Genomic DNA, 24062 nt, shown 5'->3' with positions numbered 1-24062 from the left:
CCCTCATCGGAGGGTCTGCCTTACAAGGGCTGCACTCGGCCAGAAATAGCCACACGAAATAATAATAATAATAATAATAATAATAATAATAATAATAATAATAATAATAATTACAGTATATTACACCCAAGATATTGAAACTGTGAGATCTGTTAACATAACACAATAGGGCTGACACCTGGCACCAGAACCCCTACAGTCGCAAGTTTATGAGGGTTTTCTCTTGCGATAACTACCGACGTATTGACCTTTGTTCTTTCCTTCCATTAATTGCGGGCAAGAGCCAGTTAGCTTAGATCAGATTTACGGATTTATGGTTTCAAGGCTCTTATCACTGTTCTCCCACACCAATGTCAAGGGTCGCCTAACAACAAACAAAAACAAGAGTGAAAATCAATAAACGTCATTATTTAGAAATTATCAGCAAAATTATCTATACTAACTGCCATACAGTTTGTATCAGCCCGGACGATGACTTCGCGGATATCCGCATCCATGCAGGGCTCTTCCAATGAGGATTAAAATCCGCGGCCCTGTCGGAAATCCAACACGGGACCCCTTGGACAAAATGCCAGCATGTTAACCAGTTAACTATGGAGAACGCTTAAAAGGTAAAAGACCGCAAAATGATATTTTACACAACTGTATTATGCGTAGCTTCTCGATACAGCTAAATATTAACAGGGAAATTCTCCATTTCCTGCTTCGGCCCCATAATCCTACCATGCCATTGTATATCCGAATCATTCTGTCGGATGGCGAATCCTGCAGCTTCTCGAAACTTCTGACACCTTGATAGGTCATCAATCTGCGCTTAATCGCTTCGTCTTCGAACAATAATGTCGTAAAAATCTTCTTCCCGTAGAGACAACTACCAAGCCAAAGATAAACACGCGACAGAGTACCGTACGGAATCTGGATTGTCCACGCGGTCCATTCGGTCGAAGAAAATACTCAGCAGTTAATTCGTAAAACAAAGGGACTGGAAAACATGGAATTCACTGTACCATATTGTACTGCATAGTATCTGTCTTTGCACCTCACACCGACAAGAATTTATAGGATGGTTAAAATATTAAATTATTCATTACGAACAATGGAACATTTCTGTTTAAGGAAAGAGTTGACTTCCATTTTCACATTTGACAATTTCCGCTTAAACCAGAATTGTCTGCATTACGTTCGACGAACCAAGTCAAGGGATTGGGATCGTTTTTCGCACGTTCAGCAAGGTACTCTATCGCATGTCTGTCATCATTGGAATTTACCACCGGTCATCTGTGGCTAGATAGTTATCTACGAGAAGAGCTTTGCTACAATATATATGGCCTTACTGCACACTCCGGCTAATCTTGAACATAATAGTTTCCAGAAAATCTGGTAAGCCGTTTTCCCCCTTAAGAAAGGCCAGACAAAATTGAACTGACCCAATTTTCAACTCTTTTATACATAATCCGAGGTAAATACGGAAGAAAATTAATATTTGCTTCACGTCCCACTAACTACTTTTACGGTTTTCGGAGACGCTGAGTTACCAGAATTTAGTCCCGTAGGAGTTTTTTCGTGCCAGTACCTCTACCGACACGGGGTTCACGTATTTCAGCACCTTCAAATACCACCGGACGGAGCCAGGATCGAATCTGCCAAGTTGGGGTCAGAAGGCCAGCGCCTCAAGCGTCTGAGCCACTCAGTCCGACAGGAAGAAAAATTTGAATAGTACAAACAAAATGATGTATTTGTTAAAATGCAGTATTTTTGAAGACAAAGGAAACATTAGCATAACATAAGGAGGCATGGAGCGCTGCATCAAACCAGTTTATCGACCGATGACTCGACAACATGTGTTTCATTAACTTTATCAATAATTGATACTCGCTTAAATCCTTACATGAATGTGAACAATAAACAAAATGCACGCTTTAATACGGATTTTTGATTCCCCAAAAAATATTAAACAAATGAAGAGGTCCCATTAATTCAAAAAAGAATATCCTTCATTGATTACCTAGTAAGTACGTTATAAAAAGAATTATATATATATATCAACTCTGAAAAAATAAATAGCACACTCTTAGTACAAACAACTGAAATATTCACATTAATTACAGATCTGTTTATTATCGGAAGTGCTGGGTTGTAAAAGCCTCTTACGAGACAGGAATGAGACTACAGAGCAAAGAGAATAAGTACTACAGAGGAGCATGGCAGAGCAGAATGGCGCACATCTGCAGGGGTGGGGTTTCTGAACTACTGTCGTTCTTAAATGTGATACACGACGCTTACACAAAATAAATGGCAGGGAGAGGAGGGAGGGTTGCTTCAATATGGACCTAACTCAGTGGGGGAGAGAGATGCTATTCATTAGCAAGAAGGGATGCTACGCATTCAAATGGTCTTCAAATACAATAGTGCAGAAGCCCAGGCGCAAATTCTGAATGAAAGTGGACCCCGGTCCTATGCTTCCTTCCCCTTGTGTTCCATTGTTTCATACGGTATATTATAAAATCATAAAACCTATTTATTTTGAATTTAGACTCTACCTGAATTGTTTAGACCGGAGAGAGATTGGGAAGTGTTCTGGAACCTGGGTCTGTGCGTGAAAATTATTTACCAGGTTCTACAACATGAAGTCCGTATTATGTAAACTTGCTCCCTAAATTGCCCTTTTCGTACAGAAACACGCTATTTATAGTGGATAAATTTGTGAAAAATTAAAATGTGATCCTTATCACCTCCAACCCCCGGTAAATGTTTTTGATCAGCCACTGATAACACTTTAGGCAACTAACTGGGACTCTGTTCTAAAACATCGTAACCTTTTCTTCGCAGTCCAGTCACCGAAGAAACTAACAATCTCAATCTGCAACTGCTACAGGCTAATAACCCGAATATTCCACACTGCTAATTGCTTTACGTCGCACCGACACAGATAGGTCTTATGGCGACGATGGGCTAGGAAAGGCCTAGGAATGGGAAGGAAGCGGCCGTGGCCTTAATTAAGGTACAGCCCCAGCATTTGCCTGGTGTGAAAATAGGGAAACCACGGAAACCATCTTCAGGGCTGCCGACAGTGGGGTTCGAACCCACTATCTCCCGATTACTGGATACTGGCCGCACTTACGCGACTGCAGCTATCGAGCTCGGTATTCCACACTGCAAATCCCATCGAAACCTGTAAGACCTACTATATCAAACGCAATACTACCGACTTCTCGATGTTACCGATGACTACAATAAGCATTCCTTTTAACATGGATATAGACCACTGACTATATTTTCATAACAAACTTGTAACCAGAAAGCGTAATTAACTTAAGCCTGTACCATTTACAAAGAAAATATGTTTATTCCAGAGAGATTATTCATGGTTGTTGGAACAGTTGTTTCTACGATGTTAGTGAGAACGGTTACACATACATTTCTAAGCTCAAAAGCAGCTTAAAAATCCAAATAAGGTCATTACGGATATCTCAGAGGAGAATCCTGTATGGTCAAGGCATTTAATTAATGCAGAATGATCACTACAAAACAATGTTAGGTATGGTATGACCAATGCAAACTGAACGGAAATCACACATGATGAATAAGGAAAGTTTCCTGATATTACTTACGTCCGTTGTCGGTGGGACGCATGCTGGCGACTAAGCTGATTCACACTGTGAAGGCAAAACAACAGTACAGTAATACTAGAGTTCACTATACGAGAAGTTTCCTTCTCCTGACCACGTGCGACCCGGTGACAATACGATCCAAACGCTTTATGCAGCAATGTAGGACGACCAACTTCTGCGCCAAATGAAACCAACGCTTTTAGTTGAGTACAACTCAGCAGCGTTGCCAAGTCATAAGAGCAGACGAGGACGGCGCAAACGCACTAACAGGTGTGGCAAAGGAGGGAGCAATGGGAGCAGCAATTTTAGTCAATACCAATTCACAACAGAGTTGCACCGTTAGAAAATGGAAAATACAATATACTGTAAGCAGTGTTTCTAAACAATATCATCATAGGCAACACCTTTATCAGCATTTCTTCCTTTCGCACAGTTGTTGATGCTCGCTCGACTTAAATAATGCTTTAGAATCTCACTGAAAGAACTGAAACAGACATCTTCAGATACCTACTAAGTTTCCGAGTTCAAATGCAAGTGACTTGCTACAAAGCTGAATAAGGCTGGATTTCTTGTACAAATCTGACGATATGAGGTTATTTATAATATTACGAGAGGATCGACCATTTATTTATATATATATGAAACTCTCTCTCTCTCTCTCTCTCTCTCTCGTTAAACGAGGCTGATAATGGACGCTGTAAGCGGCTAAACGAGATTTCAGTCCTTCATAACTAAAGGAGGGTAAAATGCGTTCAACTCCTCGAAGATTGAAGATAGTATGTCAAGAAAGTGGAAAACTCCCTATACTTCGCAAACGAAACACTGTCAAGGTCGGAAAAGGATAAGACGGCCAAGGAAAGTAAACATGCGGAAGTATGGCACAAATATGTCAAACATAGTGAGACACCGCGATTGTCACACACAGCAGTGGCGGTTAGAGGAGGGGGGGGGGCAATTTATGGAGAAAAGATTACATTTGTATTCCATTTCAGCCCGCTGAAACAAGGAATTATATGAAATATTATTTTTAAAATTGTACAAACCCTGTTGTCTTATCAGCTAATTCTCTCCTTTATTTTCTTTAATTATTAACAAAATTATTAACGGAAATACGCACAAAATGTCGTTCGTCCTGGCTAACCGATTTGTATAGCGCCACGGTACGTAGTGGAGACTTTGCACGTGCTGTGAGGAAGGGTAGCAGGTGTAATTTTTTTTATTGTTATTTTTTTGCCAAGGTCATGGTCACTGAGGTATGTTTCACCGGCTTGCCGCGCGCAATCGTCAGTCAGACAGTCTCGTGCCTGTTAGTTTCTTAGTATGTAGTCAAATACTAAATGATTTTAATTGTATAATCACGCCGTACTTCTATTTAATTGTAATACATGTGTAATATTGTTCCATTGGTGAAAGTTTTATTGTATAGTATTGAATCAAAATCCCAAAAACCAAGCTCGATAGCTGCAGTCGCTTAAGTGCGGCCAGTATCCAGTATTCGGGAGATAGTAGGCTCGAACCCCACTGTCGGCAGCCCTGAAAATGGTTTTCCGTGGTTTCGCATTTTCACACCAGGCAAATGCTGGGGCTGTACCTTAATCAAATACAGTAGAGACAATATGCGACACTTACGGATTTAGCCCTGTTAAAATGGGAGACAATTCGACGGTGGCGCTCCTAGTGACTTGACCTGAAAAAATCGCGCTAAATTCAAATATCAATGGAAATGTATATACGGAAATGGATAAATAAATTACATCTAGAAAGAAAGTGTTATTGAGATATTAACTTCGAAGTTGCTAAAGCAATTCTGGATAAATGAATAAAGAATTATTTAAAAGGTTATTATTCAAAGACTGAAATTAGACATAAAAACAAGATGTGAAATGGACTGCTGTGATATGGCTCGAACTTTCGTTTATGCATTACTTTTTTAGCTTTAGCATTCCTGCCTGAACTTTTATGGTTAGATTCGTCTTTTTTCTCATTTCATCACATTAAGACACTTGTCAATAAAAATATCGGCACATTCCTTACACATATGATGCAATTAATTAACATTTAATAGTTGGACAATTTTCCTCCTAACATGAAGCCTACTAACAGAAAGAAAATCTATAAAATCCCGGCTTTAATCTGAGAAGAGGGATAAAAGAAAGAAAAGTATGAAAATGTTGTCGACAGTGATGCTTTGAGGAATATTTACGTACAATTAGAGTAAAAATGTAACATACCCTTGGCTGTATAGTCGAGGATTTTTAAAGTCGCTGGCATGGAAATGATCTGAACAATTCTTATAATTCGTACATAAGCGTAACGTCCCTTCTTTCTTGTACACCTTATCCAAATCCAAATCACTTCTGTGACATTTCAAAACCCACAGATCACACCTACAACATCACATCGGTATTGAAGGTTAACTGCTGCACTATACAATAAAATATGCGTATTACATTTTAAGCCAGTTAAAATATGGGTCGAGCAGGTCAGAAGATTATGAAGTACAGTACTATAAAAATCTCTGTCACTGGAAGAATATATATGCAAACAAAATATTACTTACATTTTCTTGTCACGAGGGAACCTGAAAAACGGCCGTGCATTCTTCTCTACTTCATAGTTGCTGCAGCCAAACACAGCACATACCTTTCCCCTCATGTTGAGAGGAGATATCAAGGAATGACGCACGCTACTATTTAATTATGTCAACTCACTGAAAACGCATAAATAACACCAAAAACTTCACACAAAAATACACGTGCTCTTATGACAGAATCAGTAGTTTTCAGGTCTACTCGCTAGAGAGAGCTCCAATAGCTGTCCCTCGATATCTCGCTCAGTGTCGCGTGTTGTCTCTACTGTATTTGCCTTAATTAAGGCCACGGCCGCTTCCTTCCCACTCCCAGCCCTTCCCTGTCCCATCGTCGCCATAAGACCTATCTGTGTCGGCGCGACGTAAAGCAACTAGCAAAAAAAAAAAAAAAAATCTCAAAAACAAACTATTAATACCGCACTTAAATTGGTAAACTGTCAACCCTTACCTTCCTGTCGAAATTCGCTCAGACAGCATAAAGAAAACTTACCATTTTGTAGGGGTTTTTTTTTTTTTCAATTTTTATATCCCCCTCCCCGTCCGTTATATCCCGCAAACCCGGGTTCTGTTTGTTGTCTGTATATATATTTTCCCCCGCGCTTTTAAATCGCAATCGCCGCTACTGGTCACACATATTTCACACATGGAGCTAACTAGTTCGTATGGCAATGCAATGGGGAGTACATATTAAAACATAATTACTGTATTAGAGATGTGGCCAAAGCTGCAAAAGTAAGTGTATTCGAAGTTTAAAAGACTATTAAATATATCACTTGTGTTTTTTTTAATCCGAGATAAAATGCGGAACTGAGTACAAAATGCGAAATGTATGTGCTTCTATGAAATAAGACTTTTCTTCACGTAGTGTGGCAAATGAACTAATATGTGTCAAACTTTCACTGTGTGTGCTCAAACGAAAAAATACAAATATGTAATGCCTTGAATATTGAATTCTACATGCATGTAGGCCTAGATATATTTAAGAGTAAGCAGCTCCATAGCCCTTTACATATTTGTTTATATTGACAATTTCACTTGAATGTTTACACGTTCCTTTCGTCATTTTCTTGAATTTAAACTGGAAAATCCAGCAGTTGGTAAATGGATACGTTTATATCTAATTCTCTAATTGAATATATCACTTCCATCGTAAAACTCTACAAAATGCAAAATGCTATATGTTATTCTTAAAATGATAAATGCATAGTTTTAAAATGCTAAAAATCTACTATCCCTAATATTATACACTATATACAATGTCTGTCTGTCTTTCTGCTCTGCGAAACATCACGTCTAAACCGCTGGCCGGAATTTCATGAATTTGTGCACATTCTCAGAGGGAATTGTTGCATGACTAACTATATTTTATTTCAAAATATTGACTTGAAAATATATTATGACATTTACTATGGATACATCTCAGATATTAAGTTTAAACACAGGTCTATTCTGAGTTTTCAATAATTAATCGTTTCAAAATTACGACAATTAACACATACTGTAGGCATAGCCACGAACCTACTACGCTGGCGTAGCAAGGGGGGAGGCGATACTCCCACGTGGGGGATACGGCGGGGGGGGGGGGTCATAACCAGCTTGCCCTGTGGGTGGGAGACGTAGACGAAGACTACACCCACGGTGTCCCCTGCCTGTCGTAAGAGGCGACTAAGAGGGGCGACCAAGGGATGATCGAATTAGAACCATGAGACTACTTGTAATTAGTACCACCACGCAGGGAACACCATGGGTCGCTTTTACTTGAGCGTAGTACCACTATGTTAGGTACAAAGTAGGTTTGTGATTAGTAACAACAGAGTGCGTTGCGGGCTTTTACAGTACCTGTGATTAGTACCACTATATGAGCGACACCATGGTTCTGCCTTGCCTATGATTAGTACCCACTATGTAACACCACGGGATAGTACGAGTCCCTGTGGTTAGTACACGTTTGTGATGAACACCATAGGTTTGCTTTGCCTTTAAATGGCGCCGCAATGTGAGAAACACCATAGGTCTGTGTTATATGTGCGCATTACATTACCTGCGAGTAGTACCATAATGTGTGGAATACCGCGAGTCTAAGCTACTTTTGATTAGTACTGCAACATGTCAAATACCATGGGTTCTACTTTCTTAGCAATAAGTACCATTATGAGTGGTCGATGACTTGGATTCTGGACCCCTTTAGACTACAAGCAGTGTAGGCATAGCCGCCATAGCTTTCGCTTCTCTTCTTCTCTTATGAAAAAATAAATTTGCTCACTTCGAACACTGGTACAGGAATTAGATAGATTTTTTGAAGGCTTTCGTCTGGAGCGGGACACTGTATGGAAGTGAAACATGGAAAATAACCCCAGAAAGAAAGAGAATAAGAGCTTTTGAAATGTGGTGTTATAGAAAAATGCTAATGGTGAGATGGGTAGATCGTATCACGAATGAAGAGAGACTGAATCGAATTGGTGAGAGACGAATCATTTGGCGAAATTTGACCAGAAGAAGAGAGAGAATGATAGGGCATATCTTAAGACACACAGGGAAGGGTAGGCGGTAATAACGGTAGGGGTGGACTAAGGCACGAATATGACACACAAATTAAATTAGATGCAGGATGTAGTAGCTTCAAATGAAAAGGTTGGCACAGTAATGAGTGGCAAGGAGAGCTGTTAAATCACATCAGTTTATGGACTGATGACCCAAACAACAAAACCAACCGTTTACGGATCTGCATATGAAATAGAACACGTTCTGTATTGTACCAATTTTATTTTTCTAAAATAAAGGTCATCTTTATCTGCGCCTTGGTAGGCCTGAACAAATATCCCAATTAATATTTATTAGATGGACAGGAGAAGTTCAGCCAAACGGATTTGAGATACAGAAGAAGTCTACATCGAAGCGCAAGGATGGGCTCACGCTCTTGATTGAAGTTACTGCCAGTATGGTCATTTACTTGGGCACGGTAGTGGTGATTCTTCGGCATCTGAAACCGAAGCCCAGGCGCAGCCACTGGTTTCTCTTAAACAGAACAGTACAGTAATAGTTGTATGCATCTTATCGATACCTTCTCTTGTAACTGCAAACAGGTTGCAAACCTTGGAGAGAGAGTACCTGAACAACAGTCACTAAAAGCGTGTCTAAATTGAGAACCATACTGTTGATAATCAGACCAATTACTCTTCATGAAGAAAACATATACATATTTCAATAAACTGAGCATTCTCGGCATTCTACTGTAGACGCAGCCAGCCATGCATTTAGATAATGACGGGGATTTTATTGGTGGATGTGATCATGGGCGCCCATACCCGGGGGCAAGGTGGGGACGCGGCCCCTCCTTAGCTCTCAGGGAAAGGAAAAAATCTAATATAGTCAGCTGTTTTTCTTTCAAGAAAATGGTTTAAAAATCGGTATTACGTAGAAGAGGTAGGGGATACCGTGTGTGGTATTCTGCCGTGGAATATAAGTCGACATTCATCTTCCAAAATATTAAAAATACTACCTACCCCCAGGTCTAGCCCCCCACTACAAACTATCCTATGGGCGCCCATGGATGTGATTATTGTTTTAAGAGGAAGTACAACTGGGTAACCATCCTCTATTATCAGAAGAAAAATGGAAGAACCGAGCAAGTGATTGCACGGTTTGAGTCACGTAACTATCAGCTTGCATTCGGGAGATAGTGGGTTCGAACCTCACTATCAGATGGTTTTCCGTGATTTCCCATGTGAAGAACCGGCAAATATTGGGGCTAAACCTTAACTAAGGCCATGGTCGCTTCCTTCCAACTCTCAGCCCTTTCCTATCCCATCGTCGGCATGAGACCTATCTGTGTCGGAGCGACGTAAAAAAAGAAAAAATGGAGAATGAAGGTAACGGCATAAGAAAGTGAAGGGCCACGAAATGAGTGAAAATGAAAGACTCCCTAGGCCTTGCGAAACTTAATACCGTCGGGGGATTTTATTCCCTAATCTTCTCATTAGCATTATTGAGGATGGTTATTACTGGATTATTATTATTATTATTATTATTATTATTATTATTATTATTATTATTATTATTATTATTATTATTATTGTTGTTGTCCGGCTCCATGGATGAATGGCTAGCGTGCTGGCCTATGGTTTTAGGGTCCTAGATTCGATTCCCGGTCGGGTCGGGTATTTTAAATTTAATTAGTTAATTCCTCTGGCTTGGCCGTCTTCAACATTACGATTCATCCATACAGACATGCAGGTCGCCTACAGATGTCAATTCACTCACTAATGAGCTGCATTTAGAGCAGTCGCCCAGGTGGCAGATTCCCTATCTGTTGTTTTCCTAGGCTTTTCTTAAATGATTGCACAGAAATTGAAAATGTATTGAACATCTCCCTTGGTAAGTTATTCCAATCCTTAACTCCCTTTCCTATCAACAATATTTGCCCCAATTTGTCCTCTTGAACTCCAGCTTTATCTTCATATTGTGAGCTTTCCTTTCGAAAGACCTGCATCAAGCCTCTTCGTATGCCACGCATTATTATTATTATTATTATTATTATTATTATTATTATTATTATTATTATTATTCAAAACTACGAAATTTCATTGTTAAAAGATCCATGCCCATTTTCACACATCTTTTACAGAATTTAAAGATAAAAATTTCGAATCGTAAGAGAAAAGTTGATAAAATGTAATGATCTCTCTCTCTGTCACACACACACACACACACACACACACACACACACACACACACACACACACACACACACACAAACACACACACACTCTATTTCAATTATACACTTCTTTTTCCTACATCTTTTCATCTTTTACGTAGAAATCATTCACGTGAATTCAATGTACTAACCTTATTACTTCGTATTTCCCTACCGACATATTTTTAGTTTCAATTTGTTGATTGTATTATCATACCTGCAGCCAAAGGCGAATCCGGGGTTCCCTAGGGGGTGGGGCGGGGGTGGGGGTGGTAGTAACTTCTGTTTTCTTCTTTTCTTTTTTTTACATACCATACCACAAAGCAAAAAACTAGTAATTGAAACATTTTACCTCCACAGTGATTAAATTACTGAAGTTTAAGTAAACTGTTATAGTAAACGATAGGTAATTTATTGTCATTTATTTCACCTTAAAATTCCAATTAAAAAGTTTTAAAGTACTAGATCAACTCTTCTCTCAGGTTTAGGAACTCTATACAGTTACGTTTTAGCAGTTCATATCAATCAATATTTAACCATTTAGAAATATCCAGCCTTCGTGGTTTTGACTTAACAGATCTTCAGCATTTATTGGGCTTTCCTTATGCAAAGCTATTAAACCAGTTCTTCCTATTTGTACTTTCAGGTTTTTAGCTTACTTAGGGCCGAAAAAATTATCTCTGTAGACGCTGTCGTGACTGGGAGGGTGGCAAATATTTGCAGTAATAGTCTAACATAAGGAAAGAAGTCTTCATTACATATAGCTTATATATCAATGCAATTTGTTTGCCTTTTATTTTCTTCTGGATGAGACGTACTACAATTATCCCTCTATACTAATATTTATTAGATTAATTCAGCACTTGTTTCTATGCAATCTCTGATTCATACCTTTCTGCTGGTTTAATAATTTCTTCTACTGAAAACTTAGAAAAATGACTGGGAATAAGCCCTTCTAATGGCATCACTTTGTAACATTATCACAAAAGCGTTATTCTAACTGGTTTATTAAGAGGTCGGCAAAAGATAAGAATGCTACCTTCTATAGTATTCTCCAGGTACCTTACCTGACACATTCATTATTTGAGTTGGCCTGCCACAAATATGTGGGAGACTTATTTCTTTACACATTGAAACAGCCATACCATTTGATGTAATAAAAATGTCTTTAAACTCTTCATCCTAATTGTTCTCATTATATTCAATCTTCTTCTTATTATAGCACTTGCCTGTGTCTGTTACAGCAACACGAGAAAATGGAGGGGTGGATTTTAATGAAACTTGGTACTTCAGTTCAGAATAACGTCGAGTAGGATCTTAGCTATAGTTCATTCCATGTTAAGAAAACAGTATTGCTCTTATGACAACAGGGTTGGCATATCGAACGGCTTTGCTCAACACCATCACAGGTAAACGGCGGTACATAAATTTGTGGAACTCAGTATTTAAATTCAAGATAAAAAGCGGAAGAAACTACGCTGAAAATTACTTTTATGAACTAAAGGGGACGGGGGTTTACAGGGACTATTTTTGGTTTGTACAGAATCAGAGGTAAACTACGACAAAAAAAAAAAAAAAAAAAGCCTCAGCACTGAAGTGTAAGGCTAACTGGGGGAGGAAATAGAAAAATAACATTTTTTATGGGTTCGAGGGGTGAGGGATGCATTTAATTGCATTATAAAATTTCCCCAGGCAACGTGGGGTACTGCTGTACTGTCGTATCGCTCACAAAAACAATAGTAAAATTAAATGCGTTCATGAAAAAGTGGTAAAATTAAAATGCGCTTAAAAAGAACAGCAAAACAACAAAACCAAGCACAAGTAAAACACACGGCTAACTTTTTTATCAATACAACTTATGCCATGACGTATCGCTGCACACCACAACACCTAAATCTTCAGCAACAACTTCTGTACAGTACGAAAATAATAGATCACACACAAATACTACGCAATATACAACCAACTCTCACTCACGACAAGTACGCACTGATTTAAAGCCTAAAAACATACACGCAACAAATGAAATGAAATGGCGTATGTCTTTTAGTGCCGGGAGTGTCCGAGGACATGTTCGGCTCGCCAGGTGCAGGTCTTTTGATTTGACACCCGTAAGCGACCATCGTGATGAGGATGAAATGATGGAGACGACACATGCACCCAGCCCCCGTGCCAGTGAAATTAACTAATGATGGTTAAAATTCCCGACCCTGCCGGGAATCGAACCCGGGACCCCTGTGACAAAAGGCCAGCACGCTAACCATTTAACCATTTAGCCATGGAGCCGGACACGCAACAAATATATACTGTAGATGACTCACTAAAGAAGTGAGCTGCCGGGGGTTCACAGAGTAAGGGACTACACGATGCTTGTACCAGAGCAACACAGAAGAACGAAAATGAATCAAGGCAACGAAGCGATGGCTGTTCCGGCCATTGTGCTTCCTCCCTACGAATATATTTATGAAAAAGAAAATGTTATGTAGTTATTTTAATAACTCACGAGCAGAAATGCCTCATCCTTTTTATATGTCTTTCATAATACATTACAAAGTACATAATAATATCCCTTAATCACGAGGAATTATGGGTGTCTCAGAGGGAATGTGTTCACTCCTTGTAGGTCCATAAGAGCAGTACTGTTTTCTTAACGTGGAATGAGCTATAGGCTATAAGTTGTTCAAAAAAATGTTATCTTTCGGGGTGTTTCAGAAGGGGCCTAACACATAAAACTAGATACCAGTACATTCTCTTACTGTTGGTTTCACACGAATATAGCTCATGGCGAATTTTTGTTCTATATATTTTTTCCAATGTAGTGAATAATAAGGGAAATATCAGTGGCGGTCAAATGGACGTTTGAAGTCCAAGAGCAGGTAAATAGCTCTGCAGACTGTAAAGAGAGTTCTTATGGAGATCGTTACGGCAACATTTTAAAGGCTTTGTACTGGTGATCACTGTTTTAAGAGGTAGTACAACTAGGCAACCATCCTCTATATAACGCTAATCAGAGAGAAAAATGGAAGGGATCAGCCACTTCGAAAATGAAGGTACTGGCCAAAGAAAGACAAGGGCCACGAAGAGCGTGAAGATGAAAGACTCCATACGTAATACCGTCGGAATTGGAAAAGAACAAGAGTTGACCAAAGGAGGTCGGATAGGATAGATGAAAGTGAGGAGCCTGACAAAATAAAATGGAACCAATGTCAGGACTCGGCTAAGGACCCCGTGGTCGCCAACCCACTCTCCAAAGTTACGAACCCCTGAGACCCATTTTAGTCGCCTCTTACAACAGGCAAGGGATACCGTGGGTGTTATTTTACCGCCACCGCCCACACGGGGAAGGCTTTGTACACCTATAAGTATTTTTGTAATATTAACCCGGTAATAGGTGTTCCTTTATACCGGAAGAGATAAAATGAAGATCAGGAATAATGCAAGAAAATAGGAAACTGTAAAGGGCCACAGAGAGCAAAGAAGTGACTACCTCGCGACGAGCCGCTGACAGGGACAGGCATACCCACTTATGTGCCACAGAATCTGGGGAACAGTGTGAGAGGAGGAAAATATGTTCTCATGCACATGTTAGATGATAGTCCCGTCAACGACGGGTACTACAGTAAGTTCCCTTACATTGAAGGCTTTCCACCTCAATCCGTTTCCGAATAGATCCCATTTCGTGTATCTTAGGTCTGGCAATACACTGAATGTGAGTTAGAGGTCGGTATGGTGCTAAGTCAAAATATATTTTGAATAATGGACAGCAAACTTTTTTTCTGGTTTCCAAGGAAGAAACCATATTATCTATCTACTATTTCGTACACCTTGTCTATGATTTACAATGATGAATAGTCGATGAAGAATCAACTTTTAAAAGCTGATCACCTTTATTAATAGAGTAATACAGTAAACGATTCTCAACCTGTTAGCTTCCCCACGTACATCTGTTAGTTTGTCAGTGACTCCCTCGAGATCACCCCTTTGTACTACCTTTTCCATTTTTCCACCATTTTCTCGAATGTAACTTACCTCAAATAATTCTACCTTGCAAACTGACTTGGCCGTTCTTCTTACTTTCTCAATGCATGTAGTATTGTTCTTAATTCGTGGACTAAAATGTGGCATGTCTGCAGTTGTCGTGGGAGAAGGGTTACATTATCTATCAGAAAACTTGAGTTACCGCAGAGCATGATAAGGAAGTGAAGAATGCATTAAGGGGCAAAAATAACGAGGTTATCATCTCCTATTATCTGAAGTGGTCGCCGTGTAAATATAATTATTATTTGCTTAGATGATTTAAGATATGTACTTGAGAACTTACTGTAAACTGCACATCCGAAAAAGAATATTCCTTAAGCATAAGGGAAATCGCGAACCCACTTACGGAATGTCACGATCGGTTCGGATTTGAACTTAAGATCTCCGAACTGTGCACGCCCTAAAATTGCCGGTTTTCGGGTAGGGACTATTGTAGAAGTAATAAACGTATGCTTAACTAACAGACTATAACACTACTCTAGCAATATAAAGCGAGATTTTTACTTGTCGCAAAATACAAAAAATTCAAATACGTTCATTAGTTTCTCTCTCTCCTTAGGTGTAGTGAAAAAACAAAGGTGTTCGAGTACTTTGGAATTAGGAGAAGACACATTCCGAGACAATTCTGGCACAGAAGTACTTTATCTACTAGACCTAATGAAACGAGATAATCACACTGTGAACATGATACAGAAACTCGCCAACTGTTTGCAGATTCCGAGACGTATGAGTCATACATATTTGAAACCAAGCTTTCACATAGGGTCACGCATTACAGACCGATAGAGAAGCTTGAAAGTCTCAGACAGCACAAGACAAGAAATATTTAATTAAGAATCAATTATGGTTCGTCGTGTAGCCTCCTTGGCTCAGGCGTCGGCCTCTCACCGCTGGGTTCCGTGGTTCAAATACTGGTCACTCCATGTGAGATATGTGCTGGACAAAGCGGAGGCGGGACAGGTTTTTCTCCGGGTACTCCGGTTTTAGCTGTCATATTTCATTCCAGCAACACTCTCCACTATCATTTCATTTCATCTGTCAGTCATTAATCACTGCCCCAGGGGAGTGCGACAGGCTTCGGCAGCCGGCACAATTCATATCCTCGCCGCAAGATGGGTGCTTTATTCATTCCATCCCTGACCCGGTCAATGACTGGAAAACAGGTTGTGGTTCGTCGTGTGGGTTACTGCAGTCACGTCCTAGTTCGTAAACCATGGGCAACGGCTGAGTGACCTAGTAAGTGGTCCTGAGAGTTGGAATACCAATTGCTATGGAATGGGAGTGGGCATCTCGGACATATTTGAGCCATGGCCATCCTTGTGCTCAGGCCGCTAGGACTATACAATTCAGCGGTGGTCTCTAACCCGTTAGAGGAGAGATTCTCACTGGGACTACGTGTAAGGGTACCATTCTGCTTCACAGAATTTTCACCAAGCACGCTCAGAACATTTTAAGGACGCCTCAGACCTATAGGAGAAACGGAGTCCCACTCCCATTTGACAGGCGAGGAACTGGTTCGAAACAACTTGGCGAACGAAATTGAATTCGATGAGGATCTATCAATATTAATGGGGCTTATGGTAGAAAGAAAGTAGAACTGGGTGAGTCAGCAAAGATGATGCATACCGAACTCGATAGCTGCAGTCGCTTAAGTGCGGCCAGTATCCAGTATTCGGGAGATAGTGGGTTCGAACCCCACTGTGGCAGCCCTGAAGATGGTTTTCCATGTTTCCCATTTTCACACCAGGTTGTACCTCAATTAAGGCCACGGCTGCTTCCTTCCCATTCCTAGCCCTTTCCCGTCCCATTGTCGCCATAAGACCTATCTGTGCCTGTGCGACGTAAAACAATTTATGAAAAAAAGGGGATGCATCTGGATGTGTTCGGAGTTAATAATAAGATATTCGGGTAAGGGGAGATAACGAGGAAGAAATAGGCGATTATAAAGTGTACTTGACGGGAGTTAAAAGGGGAAGGGCAGAGTGTGGGGTAGGACTGTTCATTAGGAATACTACTGCACGCAACATAGTTTCTGTTACACACGTAAATGAGCGAATTATGTGGGTAGATTTGGCAGTTGGAGGAATCAGAACGAGAATTGTCTTAGTGCATTCACGATGTGAGGGTGCAGATGAGGATGAAGTTTACAAGTTTTATGAAGCATTGAGTGGCATCGTAATAAGCTAATAAGCTATGGGAAGCGTTTGCTGGACTTCTACGCTAGTATGGGATTAGCAGTTACGAATACATTCTTCAAACATACGGCTATTCATCCATACACACGGGAGGGTAGGGACATCCGATCCAACAGACTATACTCCGTACGGCTCTACTTCTAAATTGACGTTTTAGCAGATTTTGGCTCTGCCTGGTGGTTATACGCTGAAGCATAGACATCCAACCAATCCCAAGCTGCCATTCATATCGATTTATATCGGCAGAGCACGATCTCGATACTTAGTTGCCAACTCTAATATTTACATTCGCCACGTGGTTAACCTATCTCGCTCAGCGTGTTTGATATTCAGTACGGTTCGCGATCTTTTGCATTTTCCTTCAATATTTAGTGTGTTTTTCATATTGTTGGAGGGTTCCAGTGACTGAGATCAGTAGAGTGTTCCCTTTGTAGGCCATAACCTCCTTTCTGTGCCAGCCATTAGCCGTTAACGATGTGTTATTTCCTCATTCTCTTTTATTGTTAATAATATATTATCTTACAGTGCCAGATATTGTTAGAAAGTGTAGTTCTTGTGAATTTGTTTTCAATCCATATTCATTCGTTTTTCTGAGTACTGTATTACAATTTAAAAGGGCTGTTTACCGCGGTCATATTGCATCAGCTGTTCTCGCAGGCGTAGCGCGCTGGCAACAGAGGGAAGGCGATGCTCATTTGTTTTGCGAAACTTCAATTTAGAAGTAAGGCCGTGCGGAGTATATATGTTAACCGACTGTGAATTAAGGAATGTGCGTGTTTGTTTCGGAGGTTTTTCGATTATACAGATGAAAATCTGATCTGCAGTGAACTACGTACTTCTAGGCCTAGAATAGTGAAATCTGTCTACAGACGAATAGAGGTAGAAAAACTCCATGACGAGGAAATTAGACAGACGTACATGGATATAATTAGTGAAAATGTCCAAACAATGAACAGTAAGCAAGTTAAGGATATAGAAAGAGAATGGGGTGGGGGCGACATACAGGGATGCTGTAGTAGAAAGAACAAGGAAATGCTTAGGAAGAACTGTGTGTAAAGATGGAGAAAAAGCTAACATCTTGGTAGAATGACGAAGCGAGAGCAGCTTGTAAACGTAAAAGGAAGGCTTATCAGACCTCCAAACAAGAGCTGATGTAGATAGTGGATTGTACGTAGGGCTAGATGAAAGAAACAGAGCGAAACAAATAGCTGTTGAATCAAAGAAGAAGTCGTGGAAAGATTCTGGGAATAACCGGGAGAGGCTAGGTCAAGCAGCAGGGAAACCTTTCTGAACAGTAATAAAGAATCTTAGGAAGGAAGAGGGAAAGGAAATAGTGTTTTGGGTAAATCAGATGAATTCATAATATATTCCGGGGAATCACTGGACAGGTGGAAGGAATATTCTGAAAATCATCTTAACATAAAGGGAAATCTTTCTGTAGACGACGCCAACAACCAAGCTCATGGGGAGGAGGACAATAATGTTGGTGAAATTACGCTTAATGAAGGGTGGTTAAATGAAACTCCATTGTCATAAAGCAGCAGGAATAAGATGAAACCAGGCCTGAAATGGTGAGATATAGTGGGAAGGCAGGGATGAAATGGCTTCATAGAGTAATAAGATTAGCATGGAGTGTTAGTAAGATACCTTCTGATTGGACAAAAGCAGTAATTGCCATCTATCTATACGCAAGGGAACAGGAAGGATTGCAACAATTATCGAGATATCTCATTGATTAGTATACCAGATAAGGTATTCACTGGCGTCTTGGAAGACAGGGTGAGATCAGTGGTTGAGAGGAAGTTGGATGAAAACCAGTGTGGTTTCACACCACAGAGGGGCTGTCAGAATCAGATTTTCAGTATGCACCATGTAATTGAAAAATGCTACGAGAGAAATAGTTATGTATGTATGTTCAGTCCGTCAGCAATGCCGCTGGTGGAATCCTCTACAGCTCTGCCATCAGCTGTCATAGATGGCCTAGGCATCACTGAAGAGGCGTACTAGGGAAATGAGGAGTGAGGTAGTTTCCCGTTGCTTTCCTCACCGAGCCAGAGTTGCTATTACATATCAGTCTGCCAAGCCCACTGAAATGCATACACCAACCGACCCTATGAGCAACATTCTCACACCATTCATAGCAGGGACTGGCTGCATAAGGATTGGCATTACTAGCATCGCTCATACCTCAGTCACTTTCATATTGTCAAAGCCAAGGATAAGACAGAAACAGATCTATGAAAGCAACAAAATTACTCTAGCCCATACCAACAGACATAGTGCACTGTAAACACTAGGTCCTGCCAGCAAAGGCATGAGAAATAGTTATGTTTATGATTCGTAGATCTAGAGAAAGCATATGACAGAGTACCGAGGGAAAAGATGTTCGGCGTACTGGGGGACTATGGGATTAAAGGTAGATTATTAAAAGCAGTCAAAGGCATTTATGTTGACCATTGGACTTCTGTGAGAACTGATGCTAGAATGAGTTCTTGCCTCAAGGTACTTACAGCGGTTAGAGAAGGCTGGAATCTTTCACCTTTGTTTTTCATAGTTTACATGGATCATCTGCTGGAAGGGAGGGATTCAGTTAGGTGAAAATATACTAAGCAGTCTGGCCTATGTTGACGACTTGGTCTTAATGGCAGACTGTACCGAAAGCCTGCAGTCTAATAGATAGATAGAGAGATAGATAGATAAAGCCTTTATTTTCTGTGGCATTTGAAAATAGCTGCAATGAGTATGGTATAAAGTGATGTCAGTAGGTAAGAAATCCAAGAGACCTGAATGTCAGATTGGGGATACAAAGCTGGAACAGGTAATTTCAAGTATTTAGGATATGTGTTCTCCCAGAATGGTAGTATAGTAAGTGAGATTTAATCTAGGTGCAGTAAAGGTAATGCAGTGAGCTCGCAGTTGCGATTAACAGTATTCTGTAAAAAATAAGTCAGCACTCGTACCAAATTATCTTTACATCGGTCTGTTTTCAGACCAACTTTGCTTTACGGGACTGAAAGCTGGGTGGACCCAGGATATCTTATTCATAAGTTAGAGGTAACAGACATGAAAGTAGCGGGAGTGATTGCTGGTACAAACATGTGGGAACAATGGCAGGAGGGTACTCGGAATGAGGAAATAAAGTATAAGTTAGGGATGAACTCGACGGATGAAGCTGTACGCATAAACCAGCTTCGGTGGAGGGGTCATGTAAGGCGAATGCAGGAGGATAGGTTACCTAGGAGAATAATGGGTTATATTATGGAAGGTAAACGAAGTATAGGGAGATCAAGACGACGATGGTTAGACTCAGTTTCTAACGATTTAAAGATAAGAGGTATAGAACTAAATGAGGCCACAGAACTAGTTACAAATAGAGGATTGCGGCGGCGGTTAGTAAATTCACAGAGGCTTGCAGACTGAAAGCTGAAAGGCATAACAGTCTATAATAAAGATGTATGTATGCAAAAATCAAAGTCCTGAAGCACGGTAAAATTGTTGAAATAGAGCCCATCGAAGTGTCGTTCAATCATAGCGGTAACTACTCCATGAAAATCTGCATTAAAAGATCAAACTACTTTTTATATCCTAGATGCACTTGTTATTAGCAGATCAATGATGAACGTACTTAAAGATTAGCCATTACTCGTGTTAAGATAAGATTTGTAAGTGAATATCAAGTTGTAGTAACATTAACATCAGCCAATCACTCTGTTATTATCGTGGACACCACTCATAATGAATACAGAGTGAAATGGAATCTTCCCATTTTAAAAGATTTGAATATCTACCGAAGTAATGCGGTAGTTGGATCTGAATGATACTCAGCATCTTCGTTCCTGTTCATGAAGCAGTCGCTTGTAGCTAAAAGTAAACAATATGAATCATTTAAACGTTATCGAGGTTTCTCCCTTAAAGAGGCTACTATGTTAATAAGAAGCATTTTTTCAGACATTTCCAGGCATTTGGAGATGCCGTCACTAACACCACATACTCTTTTTCATATCACCTGCTTCCTAAAAAGATGACAATACTACATTTCAAATACATAAGAAGGCTTGGGAGGCTAGAGATCTATCACTGTATTTATATTTATAAACCAAAAACAAAAACAAACCCCATGGCACTACAGCTCTTGAAGGGCCTTGGCCTACCAAGCGACCGCTGCTCAGCACGAAGGACTGCAGATTACGAGGTGTCGTGTGGTCAGCACGACGAATCCTCTCGGCCGTTATTCTTGGCTTTCTAGACCGGGGCCGCCATCTCACCATCAGATAGCTCCTCAATTCTAATCACGTAGGCTGAGTGGACCTCGAACCAGCCCTCAGGTCCAGGTAAAAATCCCTGGCCTGGCCGGGAATCGAACCCGGTGCCTCCGGGTAAGAGGCAGGCATGCTACCCCTACACCATGGGGCCGGCATTTATATTTATGCATGAGCTATATTCAGTAATCTGAATGTTTCTGTTCCAGTCCATACTGAATTAAAAGAGTATTGAGTATCTTAAGCGACGGCTCACTTTATTTGAGAAAGTGCATCAGTGAGATGCTAAAGCCCCTTGCCTACTAGATTCACTCTAAATCGCCGGATATCCTAACCAACAAACATCCGTACGTCACTTGTAATAAATCTGAATCATACTAACCACGTATAAAGATATACAGAATAGTTCTCAACATAAGAAACACGGAGACTCCCAGGAGAAGTTATTCACTATACCACTGCATACAAATTATTATGAAACTTGTACCTAGAAATCCACAGTTTTTCCTGCCTCCGTAAGAATAAATGGGCATTCACAGACACTATAATCCAGTTTGCCAACCAGCATAAATAAATATCCAGGTGTACTGATTGATTGAACACTTTAAATACACAGATGAACTCCAAAAATTGCAAATGTCCTTCCTCTTTCACAATCCTGTCCATTGTACTACTATATACGTTTATTCAATGGCATATTCTGGTTTACTTTAATCAATTTTTCGATGTGGCATTGTCGCGCAGTTCAATCAAAATTTTGAACGATATCAAAAAAAAAATCTTTGAAATAACTACATAAAAAATCATACTACCAGATAATTTCAATTATAATTAACTCTTAATAAAAGTTTTCTAAATGAACCATACGAAAATTTAAACATACTAATTTGCTAAGAAAATATAGCACAGTTCCTCAACACAACAAACACGGAGACCGACAAGAAGAAGAGCTATTCACTACCCCGTTGCGTACAAATTATTATGGAAAACTAAAAAACCAAAACAAACCCCACGGCGCAACAGCCCCGAAGGGCCTTGGCCTACCAAGCGACAGCTGCTCAGCCCGAAGGCCTGTAGATTACGAGGTGCTGTGTGGTCAACACGACGAATCCTCACGGCCGTTATTCTTGGCTCTCTAGACCGGGGCCGCCATCTCACCGTCAGATAGCTCCTCAATTGTAATCACGTAGGCTGAGTGAACCTCGAACCAGCCCTCAGGTCCACGTAAAAATCCCAGACCCAGGATCTCCGGGTGAGAGAAAGGCATGCTACCCCTACACCGCGGGGCCGGATATTATGGAAAAAGAACAGAGAATTACGGTATCACAGAACTCCTTGTTGAAAACGTTGCACACCTAGTTCCCATTTATTTATTTATTATTATTATTATTATTATTATTATTATTATTATTATTATTATTATTATTATCATACTTTGCTTTCACCTGCTGGTCAATTACTAATGACCCATGAGTCAAAACTACAAATCTTCCAACAGCGCCAGGTGGAGGAAGGGGTATATTCCAGATATGTCTTCGTTGCATCAAGGATAGAGGCCCAGTGCGAGAAGCACGTTGAGTTGATGACCCAATACCCCGCGTCCAACACAGATCTATTCGGTGCACGTTGCAGGCAACTGTAAAACCAGAAGTAGGACCCTTACAAAGGAGATTAAATTTCAAGAAGACTTAATTGGATGAGGTTTGCTGCAGACCTGACGAAGCCGTTGAGGCCATACCCGTACACCCTGAGGGATAAGACGATTTTATAACTATCATCAAAGTAATTTACAGGAGAAGTATCTCAAGAGACTGCCGAACAGAAGCTTGTAAATGCCTCCTCGAGAGGCACAGTACAAGCGCCATTATGAAGAAGGCCCCTTCGACGTAGAAGAACAACTAATGGAGGCAATCGCACAGGAAAGCTAAGTGGTGCGATCCTATCGAAAGCATAGACATGAAGTTTACTAGATGTGCCTGGTAGACCCATAAGAACCATTGGCGATGAATCAACTAAACCACGGAGTAAGATCAGTGAAATGACCCCAGACAAAGAGATCAGACTGACAGTCAACTTCATCTGAACAGGAAGACAGTTGAAAAGAAAGACAGCGAATCGCTCATTATGAGAGAATATGATGACGACAGCCAATTGAACTCTCATTCACTATGCTATTAATCTGCCACTGACTGACGGCCTGAAACTTAACAAAGCGGCCGGTATCGACAATCTGAGAATTGAACAAATCAAACGGTACGGGCCAAGGACCGTTAGGTAGCTCCTAAATTAATGAATGTGTCATGGAATTAAGGATACCCAAGGCATAGAGAAAGTGACAGCACTTCTGAAACCGGGTAATGCATGCATTAGAACGAATGAACCGCATTGCGGTATCAAATGACGACAAAAGGATTCAGACGAGATAAATCGTGTGGGGGTCAAATTTTGAACTTCACTCAGCATGTTGAGGACGGTCTTGAAAAGAAACTTGGCTGCCGGAACCGGTTTTATCGACATAACAGCAGTTGGTAAGGAAATGATATCAAGTCACGGAAGACTGCCATCTAAGCTCATCGGTACCTTTCTCCAAAACAGAACGTTCTATGTGTGTCTTAATGGTAAGAAGAGTCGATGGAGAACACGAAAGAACGGAATGCCACAGGGCATTGTTAT

General features: G+C 40.4%; 1 protein-coding gene across 3 annotated transcripts in view; it reads right to left on the bottom strand.

Moving 5' to 3' along the window:
• LOC136866305 (influenza virus NS1A-binding protein homolog) overlaps positions 1 to 24062 on the bottom strand; it is a 361110-nt gene that overhangs the window by 99820 nt on the left and 237228 nt on the right. Inside the window, exon 1 of one of the 3 annotated variants that reach the window (XM_067143148.2) lies at positions 3612 to 3799. The exons of the other annotated variants lie outside the window; for them this stretch is intronic. Within the exon in view, the coding sequence (XP_066999249.1) occupies positions 3612 to 3633 (22 nt within the window). The 5' untranslated portion in view covers positions 3634 to 3799. Of the gene's footprint in view, positions 1 to 3611; positions 3800 to 24062 lie in introns of those variants that run through there. 3 annotated transcript variants of the gene reach the window in all.

Source organism: Anabrus simplex, chromosome 3 (assembly GCF_040414725.1).
Source record: "Anabrus simplex isolate iqAnaSimp1 chromosome 3, ASM4041472v1, whole genome shotgun sequence".
In the NCBI taxonomy this organism is placed as follows: Eukaryota; Metazoa; Arthropoda; class Insecta; order Orthoptera; family Tettigoniidae; genus Anabrus; species Anabrus simplex.
This window is presented reverse-complemented; position numbering and strand designations above follow the sequence as displayed.